Source organism: Cordyceps javanica, chromosome 3 (genome assembly GCF_051103115.1).
Source record: "Cordyceps javanica chromosome 3, complete sequence".
In the NCBI taxonomy this organism is placed as follows: Eukaryota; Fungi; Ascomycota; class Sordariomycetes; order Hypocreales; family Cordycipitaceae; genus Cordyceps; species Cordyceps javanica.
The window spans coordinates 2219903-2238840 of NC_139297.1; the positions used below are offsets into that span (position 1 = coordinate 2219903).

General features: G+C 54.9%; 5 protein-coding genes across 5 annotated transcripts; 3 read left to right on the top strand and 2 right to left on the bottom strand.

Moving 5' to 3' along the window:
* Nucleotides 1-1619: 1619 nt before the first annotated feature.
* On the top strand, nucleotides 1620-3295 carry V2A60_004881 (homeobox domain-containing protein; the record flags this gene model as incomplete). The annotated part of the gene is made up of 2 exons (XM_083256195.1): nucleotides 1620-1934; nucleotides 2021-3295. 2 exons carry the CDS (start codon nucleotides 1620-1622, stop codon nucleotides 3293-3295), a joined length of 1590 nt encoding a protein of 529 aa, XP_083112321.1.
* A 2455-nt stretch (nucleotides 3296-5750) lies between these two features.
* V2A60_004882 (DNA replication regulator SLD3-domain-containing protein) lies at nucleotides 5751-8989 on the top strand (the record flags this gene model as incomplete). Its single annotated transcript, XM_083256196.1, has 5 exons — nucleotides 5751-5927; nucleotides 6051-6962; nucleotides 7025-7758; nucleotides 7816-8348; nucleotides 8403-8989. 5 exons carry the CDS (start codon nucleotides 5751-5753, stop codon nucleotides 8987-8989), a joined length of 2943 nt encoding a protein of 980 aa, XP_083112322.1.
* A 485-nt stretch (nucleotides 8990-9474) lies between these two features.
* Nucleotides 9475-11485, bottom strand: V2A60_004883 (TRAPP trafficking subunit Trs65-domain-containing protein; the record flags this gene model as incomplete). Its single annotated transcript, XM_083256197.1, has 2 exons — nucleotides 9475-11195; nucleotides 11275-11485. The coding sequence occupies 2 exons, from the start codon at nucleotides 11483-11485 to the stop codon at nucleotides 9475-9477; spliced, it is 1932 nt and encodes a 643-aa protein (XP_083112323.1).
* Nucleotides 11486-11908: 423 nt separating this feature from the next.
* On the top strand, nucleotides 11909-14624 carry V2A60_004884 (uncharacterized protein; the record flags this gene model as incomplete). Its single annotated transcript, XM_083256198.1, has 5 exons — nucleotides 11909-12052; nucleotides 12113-13405; nucleotides 13463-13579; nucleotides 13634-14389; nucleotides 14457-14624. 5 exons carry the CDS (start codon nucleotides 11909-11911, stop codon nucleotides 14622-14624), a joined length of 2478 nt encoding a protein of 825 aa, XP_083112324.1.
* A 782-nt stretch (nucleotides 14625-15406) lies between these two features.
* Nucleotides 15407-17447, bottom strand: V2A60_004885 (Fe-S cluster-binding ribosome biosynthesis protein; the record flags this gene model as incomplete). Its single annotated transcript, XM_083256199.1, has 4 exons — nucleotides 15407-16776; nucleotides 16838-17252; nucleotides 17312-17336; nucleotides 17428-17447. 4 exons carry the CDS (start codon nucleotides 17445-17447, stop codon nucleotides 15407-15409), a joined length of 1830 nt encoding a protein of 609 aa, XP_083112325.1.
* Between the last annotated feature and the right edge of the window lie 1491 nt (nucleotides 17448-18938).

Below are 18938 nucleotides of genomic sequence, written 5' to 3' on the forward strand. Positions count from 1 at the left end.
TATGTTGGTACCTACCTAAGAAGACCTACCTCCAAGTATTTAGTACTAAGTAAGGTAGGTCAGTCACCCGCTGTTAGTGCAGAGTATTATACCCAAGTAGTAATATATTTCGGTACTCGGAAACCTTTATCCCACAGGTAGAAACTGTAGGTGATAAGTAGATGGCAACCTGGGTAGGTATCTAGATGGATGACGGCAGGCTTCGTTGCTGCTGCTGCTGCTGCTGCTGCTGCATCAAGCCCCGAATCTAACCCCTCGCCTGCTCATCATGCAAACATCACGCTTGTCGTCGCGCGTCGCCTCACCCAAATATGCTCCTCCTTCCCCCTCCACTCTCCTCCGCAGACCACGTCGAGGAGTCGTTGCTCTCTTGCCCACTCAGAAAGAGGTCTGAGCTGATCTCCGTCGCCTCGGGACAGACAATCCCACCCGCCGCCGCCCATGGGCCCCCCCAGTCGCACACACACACACACCACACACCCACAGGACACACCTTGACGCCCACCATACAACTTCACGCCCCCCTTCATCCCCGGTCCCGTTGGCTGCCCTCGTCCAGGGCCTCGTCTCTCCTCCTCTTCCCCCTCCTCCCCTCCTGCCCTCCTCGCCTTGCCTTCCCTGCCTGGCTTGCTTTCCGTACCCGCACCCAGGGTACGCCACCGGTGGGTGGTGGCCAGGGGTCAGATTGTCTGCTTCCGGCTACCCCGTTCCCCATCACACGCACTCACACGGCTCACTCCCTCCCTCTCGCCTCTCATCTCACACACCTCCTCCCTCTTCCTACGCGCAGGCATGGCTCACTGCCACACACACACACACACTCATACTTACACACACACACACATTCGCTCTCACCCACAGCGCACACACAGCGCGCACACACTCACACACGCGCGCCGTCGCCCACACGCACATACACTCTCACACTCTCACATCTCACACCTGGCCCGCGATGCGTGGATGTGGATGTCCGGTGGATGTCCTGGTGGATGTGGATGACCCAGCCGACCAGGGCCCTTCGCCTCTCTCGCGCCTCCTCCTCTCCTCCCCTCGGTGCCAATGCCGGACTACAGAATACATTGTCTTGCCCTTTTTCTACCTCGTATGCCCCTCTCCTCCTCTCGACTTGTCCCACCATGCTATGCCTTCTCTTCAACAAGATCTTCCCCCCTCGCCAAACTCGTCCTACGAGGGCAGAGTCCCAGTTCTAAACTGATCTTGCTTGTCTTACCTCTCGTACCCTTCTCGCTTCCCGCAATCCCATCCGCCCGTCTCGTCCATCTATCTTCTCTCTTGATAAAGCCTCCACATCCGCCGAACCTCTCTGCCTCTTGTTGCCTTCCTCATCGCTTGAGCCAATCTACTCCTTCTCCGCAAAACTCAAACTCATCCTCTCTTACTCCAACTTGGTCTTGCTTATCAAGAGCCTCTTTACATTCCTTCTTCTTATCCTTCTTCCTCTATATCCTCGTCCAAACCCGTCTTTCGCTCTTCTGCCTGGTCCCAGCTCACAGCAATCATCAAGCCTTCCGACATCGATATACGCATGCACCGCATTGCGATTGGCAAATTCCTCCCAAGCCACCAACTCACTCTGTAAATACTCATCAATCGTCGACATGGGTCCCTTTGCTACAAACACTTGGGCGAGCTGGCCGTACACCACGGTCAGCGATCCTTTCGCCGCCGCCGCCTACTCCCAAATCCCCAACGCCAGCTATCCCACATACATGGCCGACTCCATAGACCCCTACCAAGCTCACCACCAGCGCCTGCTCAACCAGCAGATGCCTCGCACTACCGAGTCCAAGCCGCGTCTGTCCAAGGAGGAGGTTGAGATTCTCGAGGCTGAGTTTCAGAAGAACCACAAGCCCAACAGCACAACCAAGAAGGCTCTCGCTGAGTCGATGCGAGTAGACAACGCTCGTATCAACGTAAGTCGCTTTCCGCCTCGCCACGCTCGCCTCGCGTTTCATTGCCCTGCAATTCCTTGGAGAGAACTTTGACTAACACACGAAAGAACTGGTTTCAAAATCGACGTGCCAGGGAAAAGAAAGAGAAGAACATCAGGGAATACGAGGCAAAGCAGAGGCAGGAAAAGGAAAAGGCCGTTGCAGATGGTGTCATCGTCGGTGGTGATCGCAAGCGTGACCTTGTTGCGTCGAGTGCTCCCTTCCCAGGCTCGCAGCCTGCTTCTCATATCCGCCAAGGCTCCGACTCGCCAGTGAGCACCCCCGGCACTACCACCGTTGACGCCGGGGCAGACGAAGTCGTTCCTTCCATGGAGACTACGCCTGACCTCGTTGGCGAGGCGTCTGCCTTTGTAAAGCCCGAGCCGTCTCTAGGAGATGAGGCCGAAGAGAAGTCGTCAGAGATCAACGACTACTTATCCATCTCAGATGCAAGCGCCGATGCCCTTTCCATGAGCGACAATGAGCTGTACATGCCCATGGCCAACCGCAGCCCAAGTCAGCTGCTCGGCGCCGACTTCCAGAGCATGGTTGCTGGAGCTACCAAGGCTAGCCAGTTTTTTGCCTCGCCCATGTTCCTGGGTGGCCTTCAGACGAACGAGTCGAACCTGGGCTTGGTGGACCGTGATGTTTCCATCAGCCCAACCTCTCAGCTTCCGGCCGGCATGCATCTGAGATCTCCTCCTTGCATCGACATTGCCACTCGCCGCAACAGACGCCCGACTCCCCTGGCGATCAACGCCGCTCGCGCTGGTACACCGGGATCTGGAATTCCCAAAACCGCCGTCGACTTTGGCAAAATGGCCGAGACAGCCCGGTTTATGCGCAGAACATCTTCTGCCTCGAGCTCGGGACGCATTTCCAAGCCGACATGTACCCCTCGAAACATGTTTACCATGCACCGCTCACCGTCCTCGACTGGTGCCTCGAGCTCGATGGCACCCCCGACACCCGACACTCCCATCGTTGCCAACACTCAGGGCATCAACGACCTGACCCTCCCAGGACCCTTCTCGCTAGATGCAAAGATGGCCGGCTTCATCGCCCACGACCCGACGCTATCGACGCCTCCCAGCACACCTGGCGTGCTCGACAACGTGTTCAACATGAACTCGGCATACAGCATGGGTCTTACGGAAGACTTTCTCGTCAACACTGGACTATCTGGTCTTCCTTCGTCTTTTGACCTAACAACCATGTCCGTGCCTGGATACGTCAACGGCGCCGCCATCCCGGTTCAACAAAATACCGGGATATACAACCATGAAAGCAGCAGCCCCTTCCACATGGGCCTGTATGGCAACGCCGACTGGTCTGGCGCATAAATTCGTTGCCACGAAAAGCGAGCGACTTGTTTTTTTTTTCTCCTCGAGCAAGATGCAGTGGTACTTGCATCTAGATCTCTGACATGCATCCGACGACGGTTTGTCGTCTCATATACCCACATTCGACCACGAAACTCGGCAACCTCGGAAGTTGCAACCGAGGCCCTGTATACTATGAATTTGCACGGTGGCCATGACGGCCAGCAGAGCTTGCAGTCTGGGACTGGGAGGGCCATGTGTCTTGATGGTGGCTCTACCAGACTGGTTGGCCGGCAACCATCGCGACTACTACTAATGTAATGAACCGACGAAGATTTTGCTGTGGTTGATTTTTGTTACTTTTCTTCACTTCTTCTATATAACCACTTTTTTTCAGGGCATATTTCAGTGACTTTATGGCGCTCGGCATTCTTGGGGCTTGTTTTCTGATACTGGGAAAAAGGATTTGGATTGTTTTTTCTTTTCTTATTATGGCTACTTGGCGTTTTGCAGTTGATGCATTCGGGCTTTGGTTAGCAATTGCAGGCAAACATTGCTAGGGGGAAAAGTTGACCATGGTGTTATAAGCGGGAGTCGCACAATACAAGATATATCTCGAGTACATGACATTTGCTTTATTTTTCTCTTGACATGGATGATGTTGAAGCTACTGGTGACTAGAATAATTGTACGTGAGCGAAGATGAGAGAGGGAAAAAAAATTACGAAAGAGGGGGTGGTAGTGTCATCTCGTGAGAAGATGATTTTCAAGCGTGGATTGAAATGGGAAACGATTGTCGATCTGCACAACATCCGATCTTAGCACCATCTCAGTTCAAAAAAAAACTTCGCCCCCTTGCTCGATTCATTTTTTTTTTATTCTCCTTTGTCCGCTAAAAGGGAGGGGTGTGTGCGGTCTTGATTGGGAGGGATTTTCATTTGGATCAGGACTTGACTCTGAGCCCGGAGCCACGTGGCGGGCGACGCGCGAGCGCACGCACGCACGCCCCCTTCTCCGCCCTTGTCGTTTTTTTTTCTCCAGATAAAAAAAAAAGATTGGTGCGAGGCTGTGAGTACTGGTAAGAAAGGACGAAAAAAATGGCCGAAACAAATGGGGAAGAGTTGGTAGCCTTGGAGAGCGTTACTGTGATGGGAAAAGATCGGCGCCATTGTCTTGTTGTGGGGAAAAAACAATACTTTTTTTTTCTTTTTTTTGTCCGTCCATGCATGTGTGTGGCTGAATGAATGAAGAGAAGAGAGCCATTTTGATTTTTGTTCACTTGTTGCTTCTTGTTCTTCATGTACATGTCCCTTTGTTGCGTTGTAATCATCCTGGACAAGTTGACGAGCGGGTCGATCGCTGCGCAGAGGAGCCTTACTTATTTTTAGGTGACGTTGTGGGAAAATGACGTCGTGAGCAAAAAGCCGTTCAAGAAGGGAGAGAGGCTCCATCTCATTTTATTCCTGCCCTTTGCTGGCTGGCTGGTCCTTGTGCTTGGCGGCGGCTTACCCTGTAGCCTTGGACGGTGTCTGCTTTCGGCTTTTAGCGGCGCTTTTGGGGCGGGATCACGATATTGAATTCTCGTTATGCCGGGCCTTGGCGCATTGTGGTCATGTTTCTCTAAGTGACTTGAGGTGAACTTTCAAGGGATGTGGTGGAGTAAGTGGTAGTCATAATACTGTCTGTTGCTTCCTGTCACTGCGTGTCGCCACTGGTGATGCTACATAGAGACACTAGTATTGACCACATTGCGACAATCGAGCACGATTGAATCCAAACGCACACATCATTCATCACCTGGAACAATATTCATATGCATGTGTTCATCATACCAAGTGATTCAAATATATCCAATGGCACAAAAGAACGATTGTATACCGCATCGGGTCAGGGCACCTATGAATTCAAACGCACACATCATTCATCACGTAGAACAAAATTAATATGCATGTATTCATCATACCAAATTCTCCGAATATATACAACAGCACAAAACGACGATTATATACCGCATCGTGGCAGGGCACCTACAGCAAAATACCCTCGCGACAAGTGCACAAGCACAAACGCAAGCACAAGCATACAAAGTACCACGAGACTGCAACCTCGGAACATTCCCCACGGCAGATCATCCAGAGATTCAATATCAATCATGTTCCATGGAAACATATTTCCAAAGCTTGTTGTCGCTCACCACATCAGAGGCAGTCGTCACAAGTTGGTTGTCGCTAGAGTGCGCCCCACCAACGACGCGTCCTCCCGCGCGCGCCGCCAAGCTCTCTCTCCTCTCTCTCTCCACCAAAAAAACCACACTTACCTACCGCACACACAACACAGAGCCCGTTTGTATATGCATTTGCACAACCCGCGACCAACGATTCGTCTCTGCACCATACCTCCCCTACTCTACTCCGTCACCCGACACATGTATGCACGCCATGGTTGACGAATAAAAAAAATCCTGCCGCTCGTGCTCATGTCCTCCTCTGCCGCCCCGGACGACAGAGGCGCGTCACGCCCTCGCTCCGGCATCCTCACACCGAGCTCCGACGGAAGCCTCAACTATGCCGCCACCACCTCGCCAGCTGCCCCGGCGAAGCGACGGCCTGACCCGGCCATGGAGAGACTTCTGAAGCCGTCCATTGCCGTCAAGGTGAGTTTGAGAGCTGTTTTTTTTGGGGCCCAGTCTTGTTTTCCCTTTCTCTGGCCGCATGGCAACACGACGTACTTTCCACCGAATTACGACGGCTGACCCTCACCACCGAATCGCCCGCAGCCACACCCGCACGCCCTTCACATACAGCCAAAGACGCTCTCGCCTCTGTTGGTGCTGCGGCGGCAGAACCTCCCGCTCGGCTGCCTCGACTTCCAGTCCACCACGGCCGAGAGCGCCTACACCCGCCTCGTCGAGTCGCGCATCAAGATCCTCGACCTCGAGACCCGCATGGGCTCGCCCCAGAGCGTGCTGGTGGCCCGACACGATGCCACGCGTGCCGTGTACGCCCTCGAGCGCCAGAACGACGGCCTCTACGCCATCTGCAGGCTCGGGGCCTGGGTCGACCTCGGGCGGCTCGCGCAGCACGCGACCGCCCTCTGCGCGGACCGGGTTTTTCCCGCCAAGGCGGACGCGCCCCCGGTCGTCAGCGACGCTGCCATGACAACGCCGCACATGAGTAGCCTGCAAAGGAAGAAGCGCGCCGCCATTGAGGCCATCCAGTCGCTCGTGCGCAAGAAGCCCAAGGCGGAGGAGCCCGAGCCCGGCCTGCCGTCGGGCGACGAGGTACCGACCCCGGAGGCGGCTCAGCCGCGCGTATCGGGTCAGATGCCGCGATCCACATCGGGAGGAATCCGTGATCTCTGCGTCAAGCAGAGCATCGAAGAGTCGCCCATGCCGGAAATCATGATCCCGCATATCAAGCACAATGATGAAGAGGTGCCCCTGCCTGTGACCAAGACCGATGGCGATGAGCCTCTGCTCGAGCGGACTCCAGCCGCAGATGCTATGACCGTCAAGGCTCATCCTATTTCCGGAGAGATCAAGGTGGAAAACTTGGCAGTTGATGCAGTATCGGCAGTCCCCTCGAGTCAACTTCATGCCCGAGCCACCGACGATGACCCTCAGGACGTGGCTGCCAAAATATTTGAGAACATTCGAGCGCATTATTTTGAAGCATTATATAAGTCCATGGTAAGTCTACCGCATCTTTTTTTTTTCCGAGAGATGGTTCGTTTTTAACGCGTTGCATGCAGGGATCACTTGCATACTTTGCCAAAGGCCCTTTATCACGGGCTAGATCGGCGTTCCACATTGATCTTGAATCGAATCTTGACATGGCCGACCTCATTGAGTTTCTCAAAAGCTTGGTTCTCACCACTATACAAATCGACAAAAAGTATCGCGAAACGGCACCGGAAATCATCTCCCAGCTATCCGCCCTCGTTGGAAGCTCCGACGAGTCTCACTCCAGGAAACGAAAGCCCAAGAAGATGAAGCTCGGCAAGAACGGTCTCTTCCCTGGCGAAGAGGACCGCATCCGCAAGTGGTGGAACGCCAACAAGCCGGAGCTGGACGAAGAGCAGCCCCAATTCACCACCATGCAGATAAAATCGCACCTGTCGCTGCTGCGCACCCGCGAGACGCAGCTGCAAATGATTCTGATTATGGAAATCCTGGCCCTCGAGCCGCTCAAGGCCGCAGACGATGCGGCGGACAGCAGCCTTCCCTTGCTTCCCGGCGTTTCCGCCTCGCAAAGCCACCACCGGTCACCGGCGGCTGCCCAGACCAAGAAGAGGAACAGGCATAACCTACCGGTTCTCATTGATGTCCACGCCGACCGCTTGACGATTTGGCAGTCGACCGCTACCGATGAGCAGCAATTAGCAGAGGACTCGCAGGCCAATCGACATAGTATCAACGGAAATCAAGTGGAGAAAGCATCCTTGGAGCCGCTGAAGGATTTTTGCACTGATGTTGTTGTGCCATTGTAAGTTGCGAGCGGCTAATCTACCGAATTTTTCAACTAATATTTGTTTCTTTTCAGTTTCTCAGCACGCATTCCCGAAATGTGCGATGCCATCAATAAAAAGCTTGGAGGCCCCGTTATCGTGCCCGCCGGTGGTAGCAAATCTCAGAAGCGTTCCGCAAGCAAGAAGGAGCAAAAGCCTGGCTCCGCGACCAAGAGGCCCGCCGCGCCAAGGCCGCAAAAGACACTCCAGCGTGCCCTGTCAACGGATCAGCACAGCCGCAGGAGCGTGTCTCGCGGCCCAAGCAACATGATTGCTCTGATGCGGTCTGCAACCTCTACGTCCCTACCTACGATCAAGCGCGAAGGAAGCGAATCCACCAGTCTCAGGCGCCTGCCCAAGGTGGAGGGAGCCACGGACAGCCAGAAACGACTGTCTCTCTCGCGGAGCAGCAGCAGCCTGGCGAGTCAAGACGTATCGAGGGCGAGTAAAAAGGCCATGGTGGATGCGCAAGTCAAGGACGCTATCGCCGCCCTGCGAAAACCAAATAGAGAGGTTGTGGGCCAAGCCATGGAAGAGGCCGACCAGCAGAGAGCTCTTGCCGCCAAGAGTAAGTACCGCAGCGCTGATTTGACCCGCAGCGCCATGACTGACGATGATGCAGAAGCCCGCAAGATGCAGCGAAGTTCTGTCGTCAAGGCGACGCCCGCCAACAACCGATTCAGGGACGTTTTTGCGCATGACCACGAGTATCCCGACACGCCTGGCCCGTACATGGAGGATGTCATCCCGCCCTCAAGCCTGGGGCCTTTTATCCCGTCCACCGGCCAGCGCAACAGCTTCCGGAATCCCATGGACCTCAACACCTCGCCGGCGCTCGACACGGTGGGCAGCACCCCGACCAAGAACCGAGCGGCGACGGCGTTGTTTCTTCACCGCTCCCACGATGAACCATGCGTCCCGCCCTCGCCGCTGGCGCGGGTGAGGAACGACCCAGCAACTCGGCTCCTCCCGCTCTCTACCAGCCTGAGTGCGAACCACCAGCCGCAGCTCTCCAAGGTCGGTGATGAAGGGGCCGAGAACCACCAGCAGCAGCAGAACCGCGACAGAGATCATGTCTTTGCCACACCTGCCAAGAAGCACCATCAGCAGCACCATAAGCAGCTGCAACAGCCGTTGCAGGGCCAGATCAAGGCGCAGAAATCCATCTACGAGACGCTCGGCTGGGATGACGACTACGACGATATTTAATGAAAGTATGGATATTAACTCTCCCTTGGAAAACCCAAAAGGTTCAAACACTGCATTGTTTTTCAAAAGGAGTATTCTTGGCGGACTTGTTGATACATCTTTTTTTTATTCACGGAAAGGACAAGCATATCTGGCGTTTTTTTTCGAAATCTCATTTCCACCCTTGCGATAACTTGGGGGAACACATTGGGCGACGACTGTTTTCTGGGTGTTGGGCGCATTGTTATTCTTTATTGTTTCAAACCAGTTTGGCATGACGGATGAACCCAAAGAATCAGCATTCGGCGAAACTCTGCCGCGCGCAGGGAAGCGAAGCTACATATTCATACAGTAATACCATTGCTAGCGAGCATTTACATTTACATCATACGACATCGTAACAGAATACACCCCTAAATCTCCTTTTTTTTTACGTGACATTATTGTATTTTTCTATTCTGATTATTTCTTCGTAAAACTTTTCCTGTCCGTGTCACTGTTACACTTCAGGCCGCCGCAATCGGCTCAATCACCGTCGTCGGCAAGTCTCTGATGTCCACGTGCTCCTGCGACCCCAGGTCCACGACGCGGATGGCCTCGATGCCGGCGATGCCGGGTCGCAGCGCGAGGAACTGCAGCTCGACGACGTGGCAGGCGCCGGGGCCGAGGGGCCCGACGCGCGTGTCGGCGCTCAGACACACGAGGTCGGCGCCGTCGACGGCGGCGTTCCTCTGCAGCGCGTGGAGCACGTTGTCGTCGACGACGGCCGCGGCCACCTCCTTCTCGCCGTGGCGGCGCGACGCCGTCGACGGCGGGCGCAGCGATGGCCGCGCCTCGTGCCGGCGGCGCTTGGGCACGGCCACGAGGGCCAGCTTGCGCGGGGCCTTGGCCGTCGCCGTCGCCGCCGCGGAGGAGGAGGAGGAGGTGGTGGTAGAAGGTGCGGCGGCGGGGCTCTCGCTCGTGCGGTTGAGGACGTAGACGGTCCAGGAAAAGATGTCGCCGGGGTGGACGACGCCGGTAGGGGCGCTAAAGGACATGGTGATGCCGAGGTCGGGGACCGATGCGGCCGTGCGGGCCGTCGACGACGCCTCGAGCACGGGCAGCGCGTCGGGCTGTGCGAAGGCCGGCGATTTGAGCGGCGTGACGACGGACGGGGACGTGGTGCTGGCGATGGAGAGCTGCGCGGGGCGGTGCGCGCGCTGGATGCCCGTCTCCGTCGCCGTGGTGCCGAAGCTGGGGTTCAGCGGCGTGCTGAAGTCGAGGCTCGCCGTCCACGCCATGTCGATGCGCGGCGTGCAGACGCCCGGCGCCACACGGATCGAAGCCGAGATGGCAATGCGAAGAATGTTGCTGGTGTCCTTGGCGTCGACGTCGACGCGGTGCGGCTTGATGGCGTACATGAGGGTGACGTGGTCGTGCGCGACGCAGCGGAGGGGTAGCGCGAGCCCGTCTTGGCCTGCGCCATCGTTGCCGGTGCCGTCACTGAGGCTCTCGACGGTACCGGCCGTCGTCGTAAGCGCGACCTTGTCGACGAGCGCCTCACAGTCGAGGTCGGCCGTAAAGTCAAGCTCAAGGAGAGCCACCACGGTGTTGGTCGGCGGTGCGGTGCCCGGCCGCGAGAAGCGGATGCGCGCGTGGACCAGCGCGGCGACGGGCAGCTGCAGTTGCGGCAGTGTGCGCAGTCGCGTCAGGAGGTCCTGCTGCCGGGTGACGGGGGCGACGCGGGACACGCGCAGCGCCGAGAGCCGCGGCCGCACGCCGTGCAGGCCTGGGTCGCCGACGAAGGACTCTAGGAGGTTGAGGCCTGACGGCACGCCGCTCTGCAGGTACCCCGCCGCGCGCCCGCCGGTGCTGTGCTCGGCCGGCTGCTCAGGCCTCAGGCCTGCTGAGGCCGAGAAGACGACCGACGGGCGGTGCAGGCGCATGCGCGGCCGCGAGAGCGGCACCGCGAGCCTCCACACCGCGTAGAGGTACTGCTTCGTTGTCGTCGAGGCTTCCGCATCGGACTCGCTGCCCGCCTCCTCGTCGACGACCACGAACGGGTCGCTAATGTCGCTTACGGCACCGACGTAGATGGACTCGGACGCGGGGCCGTCACGGTTGGCGGCGGTCGGAGAGTTGACGACGTGCGCGGCCAGAGATATCATGAGCCGCTGCAGGCTAGACTGAAGCTCCTTCTCCTCCACCCATGGCGTCTTGAGGACGAGCAAGACCTGTACCGTTTCATCTATGAGAGTTTTGGTCAGTAATGTGAGTGAGATGTGCGAGTGAGACAAATGGTTGGTGAGCAGTGTGGGTATCAGTACCAAAGAAAAGAGTTTCGCGCTGCGGTATTGATTCCAAGATCGATTTGTCCTGATCTAACCTGCTGAACGCATCATCGAGATTGATGTCCGTCTCGGACGGTACGAGGTAGGTAAGATATGACTGGTCTGTGAAGCTCCCAGAGGTGTCTCGTGGCGAGGCTTGCAATGGTGGCAGTTGTTCTTCCGATAATGTCGCATCGGACTCCGACATGATGTGCGGATTCGTATGTAGAATGTAATTATAATGAAATCATAGGTGTACAACGTTATTAAGAAGGGCGCGCAATTCTGACTATGCGCCGCATGAGTTCAAATCCAACAGGGCGATTGCAGCTGCATCATTTACTATTGGTGGCGCCCCTTTGCTAGCCAGAACTACTGACACGGAGAGCCTGCACATAAACAGTGTGGCACAGGCGCATGTGGCTGGTGCAAAAGTGGCTCGTGCGTTCTGCATCACTCTTCTGCGACAGAAAAATTACCAGCTGCTAGGCAAACGAAGTCGGCGCCTTGCTCCTGTCCACCCCACGACTGCTCAAATTGACGCTTTCGCATCCGCAAAATCATCGGCACTGCAGTCGCATGACTATCTGATAGCTATTTCGACGTCTCGAAAGACCAGTGAAAGTCCATCATGAACGGATACGGCGGCCACCAGGCGCACCCGGTGTCGACATGGGCAGAGCATCACACGCCGGATGGGCGGGCCTACTACTACAACAGCGCAACCCAGGTTACGCAATGGACGAAGCCCGAAGACATGATGACGCCGGCAGAGGTTCGTATCTGACAGCTAACCCCAAAGTCAACCGTGCCAGCTACTAACTGTTGCGCGCAGCGTGCATTGTCATCGCAGCCATGGAAAGAGTATACGGCCGAGGGCGGGCGCAAGTATTGGTACAACACCGAGACGAAACAGAGCTCTTGGGAAATGCCTGATGTTTTCAAGGCTGCCCTTGGCCACACTAGCACCCCCGCTCCCGCGCACTTTACCCAGGGCAACGCGCAGCCAGGCTACGATCCCCACCGCGACGGCCGTGATACACGCGACCATCGCGACCATCGTGACCATCGTGACCACCGTGATCATCGTGATCAACGCGACCCGCGAGATCGACGCGAACGAGGAGACCACAGGGACCACCGTGATTACCGCGACCGCGACTCATACGCCGATGCACGACATCTCGCCGCTCCCATCGACCCAAAGATCAAGGCGTTTGTGCCAGCCAATGATGAACCGGACTACGCTACACCGGAAGAGGCAGAGGCTGCTTTTGCAAAGCTTCTTCGCCGCAGTGGTGTGCAGCCAGATTGGAGCTGGGAGCAGGCTATCCGCGCTTCCGCCAAGGACCCCCAATTTCGCGCCATCAAAGACCCCAAAGACCGTCGCGCTGCCTTTGAGAAGTACTGCCAGGATGTCGTTACGCTCGACAAGGAGCGCGCCGAAGAGAGGCTGGCAAAACTGCGGACCGACTTTGAGACCATGCTCAAACGCCATCCCGAGATTCGGCACTACACTCGGTGGAAGACTGCGCGAGCCATCATTGAAGGCGAGACTATCTTTCGATCCACAAGCAATGAGAACGAGCGGAGACATCTCTTTGAGGAATACGTCCAGGGACTTAGAAAGGCGCACAAGGAACAGCAGTCGAATCTCCGCAAAAGTGCCATGAACGGACTTCTCGATCTGCTGCCAAAGCTCAACCTGGAGCCATACTCGTCCTGGTCTGAAGCGCAGAAGACCCTCTCCTCCACCCCAACATTTCAAAACGAAGAGAAGTATAAATCTCTGACCCAATTTGATATATTAACAGCGTTCCAAAATCATATGAAGGCACTGGAGCGCGCTTTCAATGATGCCAAGCAAGAGGAAAAGAACATGACGTTCCGTAAGGAGCGCAAGGCTCGAGAGGCATTCAAGCCTCTGCTTACCGAACTCCGAAGTGATGGAAAGATCAAAGCTGGAAAGACCTGGTCACAGATCTTGCCACTCTTTGAGAAGGACGAGCGCTACATTGCTATGGCTGGCAATGAGGGCTCTACCGCTCAAGAGCTCTTCTGGGACGTTTTGGAAGAAGAGGAACGCAAAGTTCGTGGCCTGAGAAATCATGTGTTGGATGTTCTCGAAGTAAGATATCATAGTCCCCCAAATCGAGATCGATTGCTAATCCCACATTCCACACAGGACAAGCGGGTTGAAATCACACCCACAAGCGAATCAGAGGAGTTCATGTCCATGATGAGGGAAGATCGACGCACTGCTAACATTGACCCTGATATTCTCAAACTCCTCTTCGACCGGGTAAGAGTTATGCCCCACCGCGCAAAAGCACACCATACTGATTATATATACCAGCTGCGCGAAAAGCGAACCTCGAAACGCGACGAGGACAGGCAGCCTGATCGTCATCAGCGCCGTATAATGGACGACCTCCGCCTCCACCTGAAGCGCATGGACCCTCCTGTTACCCTCGGTGACACTTTTGATAAGGTACGACCACGAATACTGAAGGTTGCAGAATTCCAGTCTCTCCCGGACGATGCTCTCCACAGCGTCTTTGACAGACACATGCGCCGGCTTCGCGAAAAGGATGAGGATCTGGAACGAGGCGTGCGGCGATCAAGCGAGCGCGAAGTGTCCCGCCGCGACGGTGACCGCGCGCGTAGCGAGCGCTCGCACCGCACCGGAGGCGGACGTCGACGCAGTCGTAGCCCTGAACTGGACCCCTACGAGGCAGACAGACGCAAGGCCATTGCCGAGCGCGAGCGCAATCATCGTAAGTCCACAATGGCCGAAAACCTACTGGGTAGTGAGCGAGGCGTCGGCGGACGACCATCACCGCCGCCGCCGTCGCGCCGTGACCGAGATGCGCGCGACCGCGATCCGCGAGACTATGATCGCCCGAGTCGCTCGCGACGCGACGACGATCGAGACTATGACCGTGACGGACGGCGCGAGAGAGACGATGACCGGGAGCGATACCGCCGTCGGGGTGCGGATCGAGGTTCGTATGACGAGCTCCCTTATGGTGATGAGCGTCCGGCCGGCTCGCGCCGCCGTCGCCAGGACGAAGAAGATGACTACTCGAGGAGAGACTCGAGAGATTCCAAGGTATGTCGTACTGCCCCCCAATAAATTGCCCAAAACAAGCCTATATAATGGTACTAACCGTCAGCAGCGAGTGAGGAGAGATCGCTCCCGAGAACGCACGCCCATACGCGAAGAGCGTCCCCGGGGCAAGACTCCTCCACCCGCTCGCGCAGCGGCCGCTGTGTCGGATGCAGCGGGCAAGGACAAGGACGCCGAAATGTTGAGCGGTAGCGAAGAGGGCGAGATTGAGGAGTAAGAAAAACAACAAGACGAAAACCAAAAGCCGGAAAGGACAGCATATTTCCTTTGATCTTTTTTTTTGTCAAAACTAACCGACGAAGGGGTGTGCCATGAACGCGTGCCATGGCGGAAAGCAAAACGCCCGCTTCAGCGAATTTGTCGCTTTCTTTCTTTCGCAACCATCTAGGTGCCATACCGTATTCATCTCTATCGTAGACGCATATGGCGTTTAGTAGTACATATTCTAAAAAGAAAGAGAGAGACTTTGAAGCGGAGGATAATACAGAGCATTTCAAGTTGGACCATTACCTTCTTCACCTGATTATGTTGGGCATGAACATGGAAAAGCATCTAAAATTGGATGAAATCTCCATTTTACTACTGGTAGCCATATGAACTTTTTTCTCCACTAGAAAAACGAACCCGCGTTCCCGCGAGGATAGGATACAGGCACGTTTTCTTTTGGTTGCAAACAGTCCTCCATTCTGGATCCATTGTCCCTCAATCTGCCACGGGTGAGGCTGCAGCCACAAACTGCCAAAAAAAAAAAAAACCACACATACTAGAATACTAGTCGTGGCAGGACCAGACAACAGGGGAGAGGCTGCTTGCTGCCGGTGTTAGTCGTCCGGCTCGTCTTCCTCGCTGGCGCCACTTTCAAGAGCGGCCAATTCTTGGCGCTCTAGATTGACGTGGGCTCCCGATTTGCAACGTGCTTCACTGCCACCGCTTCCATGCATCTGCCCATTTGGCGACTGCTGGTAGTGGGGAGGAGCTTTATCCCCGTGGATGCCCTTTTCAAGCAGTGACCTTATCATCGTTGTCATCCAAGAAGAAGTAGTTGCCGTTCAGCTTCTGCTCCTGATCCAGCTGAGAGTCCAGCTTGTTGATACGGGGGCGGTAGTTGGTAGGATCACGACGGAAGGTGACGTCGAGGTTCTTGAGAAAAGCGTTGCAGCCGGTGAGGAGAGACTCGGGCTTGTTGGCGTGCGAGTCAATACCGGGCTTGCCGTCAAAGACAATGACACGGTCAGCGAGGTAGGTGGCCATGATGAAATCGTGCTCAACAACAAAGGCAGTCTTCTTGTTGTGCATGATGAAACGCTTAATGACACGCGAAGCAATAATACGCTGTTCCGAGTCAAGGTATGCGGAGGGCTCATCAATGAGGTAGATGTCAGCGGGGAGACCAAGGGAGAGGACAATAGCAACACGCTGCAATTCACCACCAGACAGGTTCTTGACTTCCTGGTCAATGAAGTCGTCGAGCTTGAGAGGCTTGACAACGTCGGTCTGGAACTGGGGAGACAGGAAAGCCGCCTTGATTTTCTTGAAGAAGAGTTGGCGTACAGTACCATCAAACTTGGGCGTGATGGTCTGTGGCTTCATGCTGATTCTCATCTCGGGAACACCAGCCTTGCTATCGGGCTTAAGCGCACCGGCGAGCAGCCGACAGAAGGTCGTCTTGCCAGTACCGTTCTCTCCCATCATGACAATGATCTCCGAATCAGTGAAGTCACCAGCGTCAATGCGGAGACGAAAGTTTCCAAGGGTCTTCTCCATCCTGGGATACTTGAATGCGCGAGAACGGTCCAGAGCATACTCGTCCGCACCCTCGGCAATGCGGAAAGTCAGAGACTCGTCACGGAAACGCAAGTTCTCAGTAGGGATGTGACCGTCGAGGAAGATGTTGATACCCTCACGGACAGACGAAGGAAGAGTGACCACACCGTAGATGGCGGGCTTGCCGTAGAGAACGCAGATAAAGTCAGAGAGGTAGTCAAGGACGGACAAATCGTGCTCGACGACGATGATGTAATCGTCGTCACGCAGAAGCGAGCGAATGATTTTGGCGGCAGAAAGACGCTGCTTGACATCGAGGTAAGAGGAAGGCTCGTCAAACATGTAGACATCGGCGTTTTGCACGCAGACGGTGCCGATGGCGAAACGCTGAAGCTCACCACCAGAAAGGAGCGTGATATCACGGTCCATGATGTGGTTCAGTTCGAGGATCTCGGCGACCTCCTTCATGTTGTTGAGAGAGGCACGGCTTTCGATGAGGTGGCGGACGCTCTTCTCAGGTCCACGGACGGCTTTTGGGATCTGGTCGACATACTGAGGCTTGACAACGGCCTTCAGGTCATCTTCTAGGAGCTTGGTGAAGTAGTCTAAATGGGATAGCAGTTAGCTACTATGAGTGTAATGATGAAAACAGGAAAAGTAACGTACTCTGAAGCTCGGAGCCACGGAAGTGCTTGATGACGTCCTCCCAGTCAGGAGGGTTGTCGAAGCGGCCCAGGTTCGGCTTGAGCTTGCCGCTGAGAATCTTCAGAGCGGTACTCTTGCCAATACCGTTGGTTCCAACGAGACCAAGCACCTGGTTAGGGCGAGGCATGGGCAAGCGGTGAAGCTTGAAGCTGTTGGGTCCATAACGGTGAGTGACCTGGCTCTCGAGGTTGGTGGGCAGGTTGATAATGGTGATGGCGTCGAAAGGGCACTTTTTGGGGCAGATACCACAACCAATGCAGAGCGACTCAGAGATGAAGGCGAGACGGGAGTCGGGAGCAACCTCAATACAGAGTTTGCCACTGCGAACAACGGGGCACGACTTTTTGCACTCTTGTCTGCACTTTCGAGGACGGCACTACAAATACGGTCAGTACGCGGGGTAGTCGAGGATTTGGTCGGCGTGCGGGGGCGTACTTTGTCGCTGTTGACAATAGCGATACTGGAGCATTCGCGTTAGCGGGTGAGTGTTTGGATTGGCATGATAGTATGCACTCAATGCCTACGAGGGGCACAAGGGGCCTGTAGCTTACCGAGTGAGTTTGTCGACCATGACGGCGGTGTTGTGGTGGTGTGGTGTGGTGGGGTAGTGAAGTTTTCGACACAATTTTTCGAATTTTATATGCTGAGAATCAAAGACGGGACGGTGACGCTATGATGGGGTAAAATGACAATGGGGAAAGAGTCCTATGCGCAGAACAATGACCAAAGCACACGGGAGGCGCAACGGCAAGTCTCGAAGAGGATCTGGAGGATGGTGGTAGGAGAAAGAGGAAAAGAAGGAGAACCCAGTGCGGTAAAACGGTGGCCACAAGTAGTGGGATGGTCATCAATTTTTCGCGACCCGTGAATCGTCGCTTTGGCGGGGCAGGGCATCAGCGGACGAGGTTGGTGTATGGGGTGGGGGGCAGAGGGAGCGTTAGAGGTTGGGTCGTGGTCAAGTACATCTTGTGCGGGTCAAGGCGGTGGTATACTTGGGGAGTGTCCTTGCACTATCTAGATGTGTCTAAGCTGCTGTCAACACGACAGCTGGTATAAGATGCGGGAATTGGGGCAGAGAGGACGGACATGGCAGTAGAACAAGGGAGAATGACCCGAGTGGCGAGGATGGTTGATTTCTTCCCTTTTTTTCTCTTTCTTCATCTGGGCTTTCTCATGCGGTGGCTGGTCTGAGTCTTCAACTTTCCTCAGTCGTAGCTTGAAGGGTTGGTGGTACACTGGAGTGAACGAGGTAGCTGAGTTGAGTGGTGCTTATCAGAACGGTCTTTGGCTATGATAAGAGACGGAGCATATGTAAGGTAGGAAGGCATATAGGTAGACATGTAGGTAGACATGTAGGTAGACATGTAGGTAGACATATAGGTAGACATGCACCTGCGTATCACGACGACTCATCGAGCCTATCTATGGATACTTGTTCGACAAACCGCATCCTCATCATTGGCAAGTCATAGTAGCACAGTTGGCTGAAGGAGATTGTGATGTGGCACAGAGGAAGAGGGCTGCTTGCTACCTATCTAAGTGGGTTTGTACACATCACAAGACGATGACGGAGATGATGGCATGAAACGCGGCATGTTGTCTACACTTCTTGCAATGAAACAAAAAAGAAGCAGCAAAAAAAAAAATTAAACGAAAAAAAGCCGTTGCCAAAAAAGTAATTTTCTCGTAAAGAAACTATAAGACCTACCATGCTACTTACTTGTGTATACTGTAGTCTGTAGCTACCTAAGTAGCTGGTGAATCAACACGTGACCTAATTGACTGTGGCACAGACAATCGGTGGTAGTCACCACTTAGGTAAGGTACCTGGCAGCTCAATACTGGGACGTTCTCTGGGTATGGATCCTACTGCACGATTTATCCTCTGGATGCTTTTAATGTCGAGGACCGAGTAAGAAGAATAATCTTGAAAATGATTTGGGAAACTGCATCTTCCAAGTAATCGTCTGTACTTAACTCTATAAGAAAACAGTTCCTCCCTCAAAGTCAAGTGTTGGCGATGCAGTACCACTTGGTAGGATGTACCTGGTAAGTAAGTTAC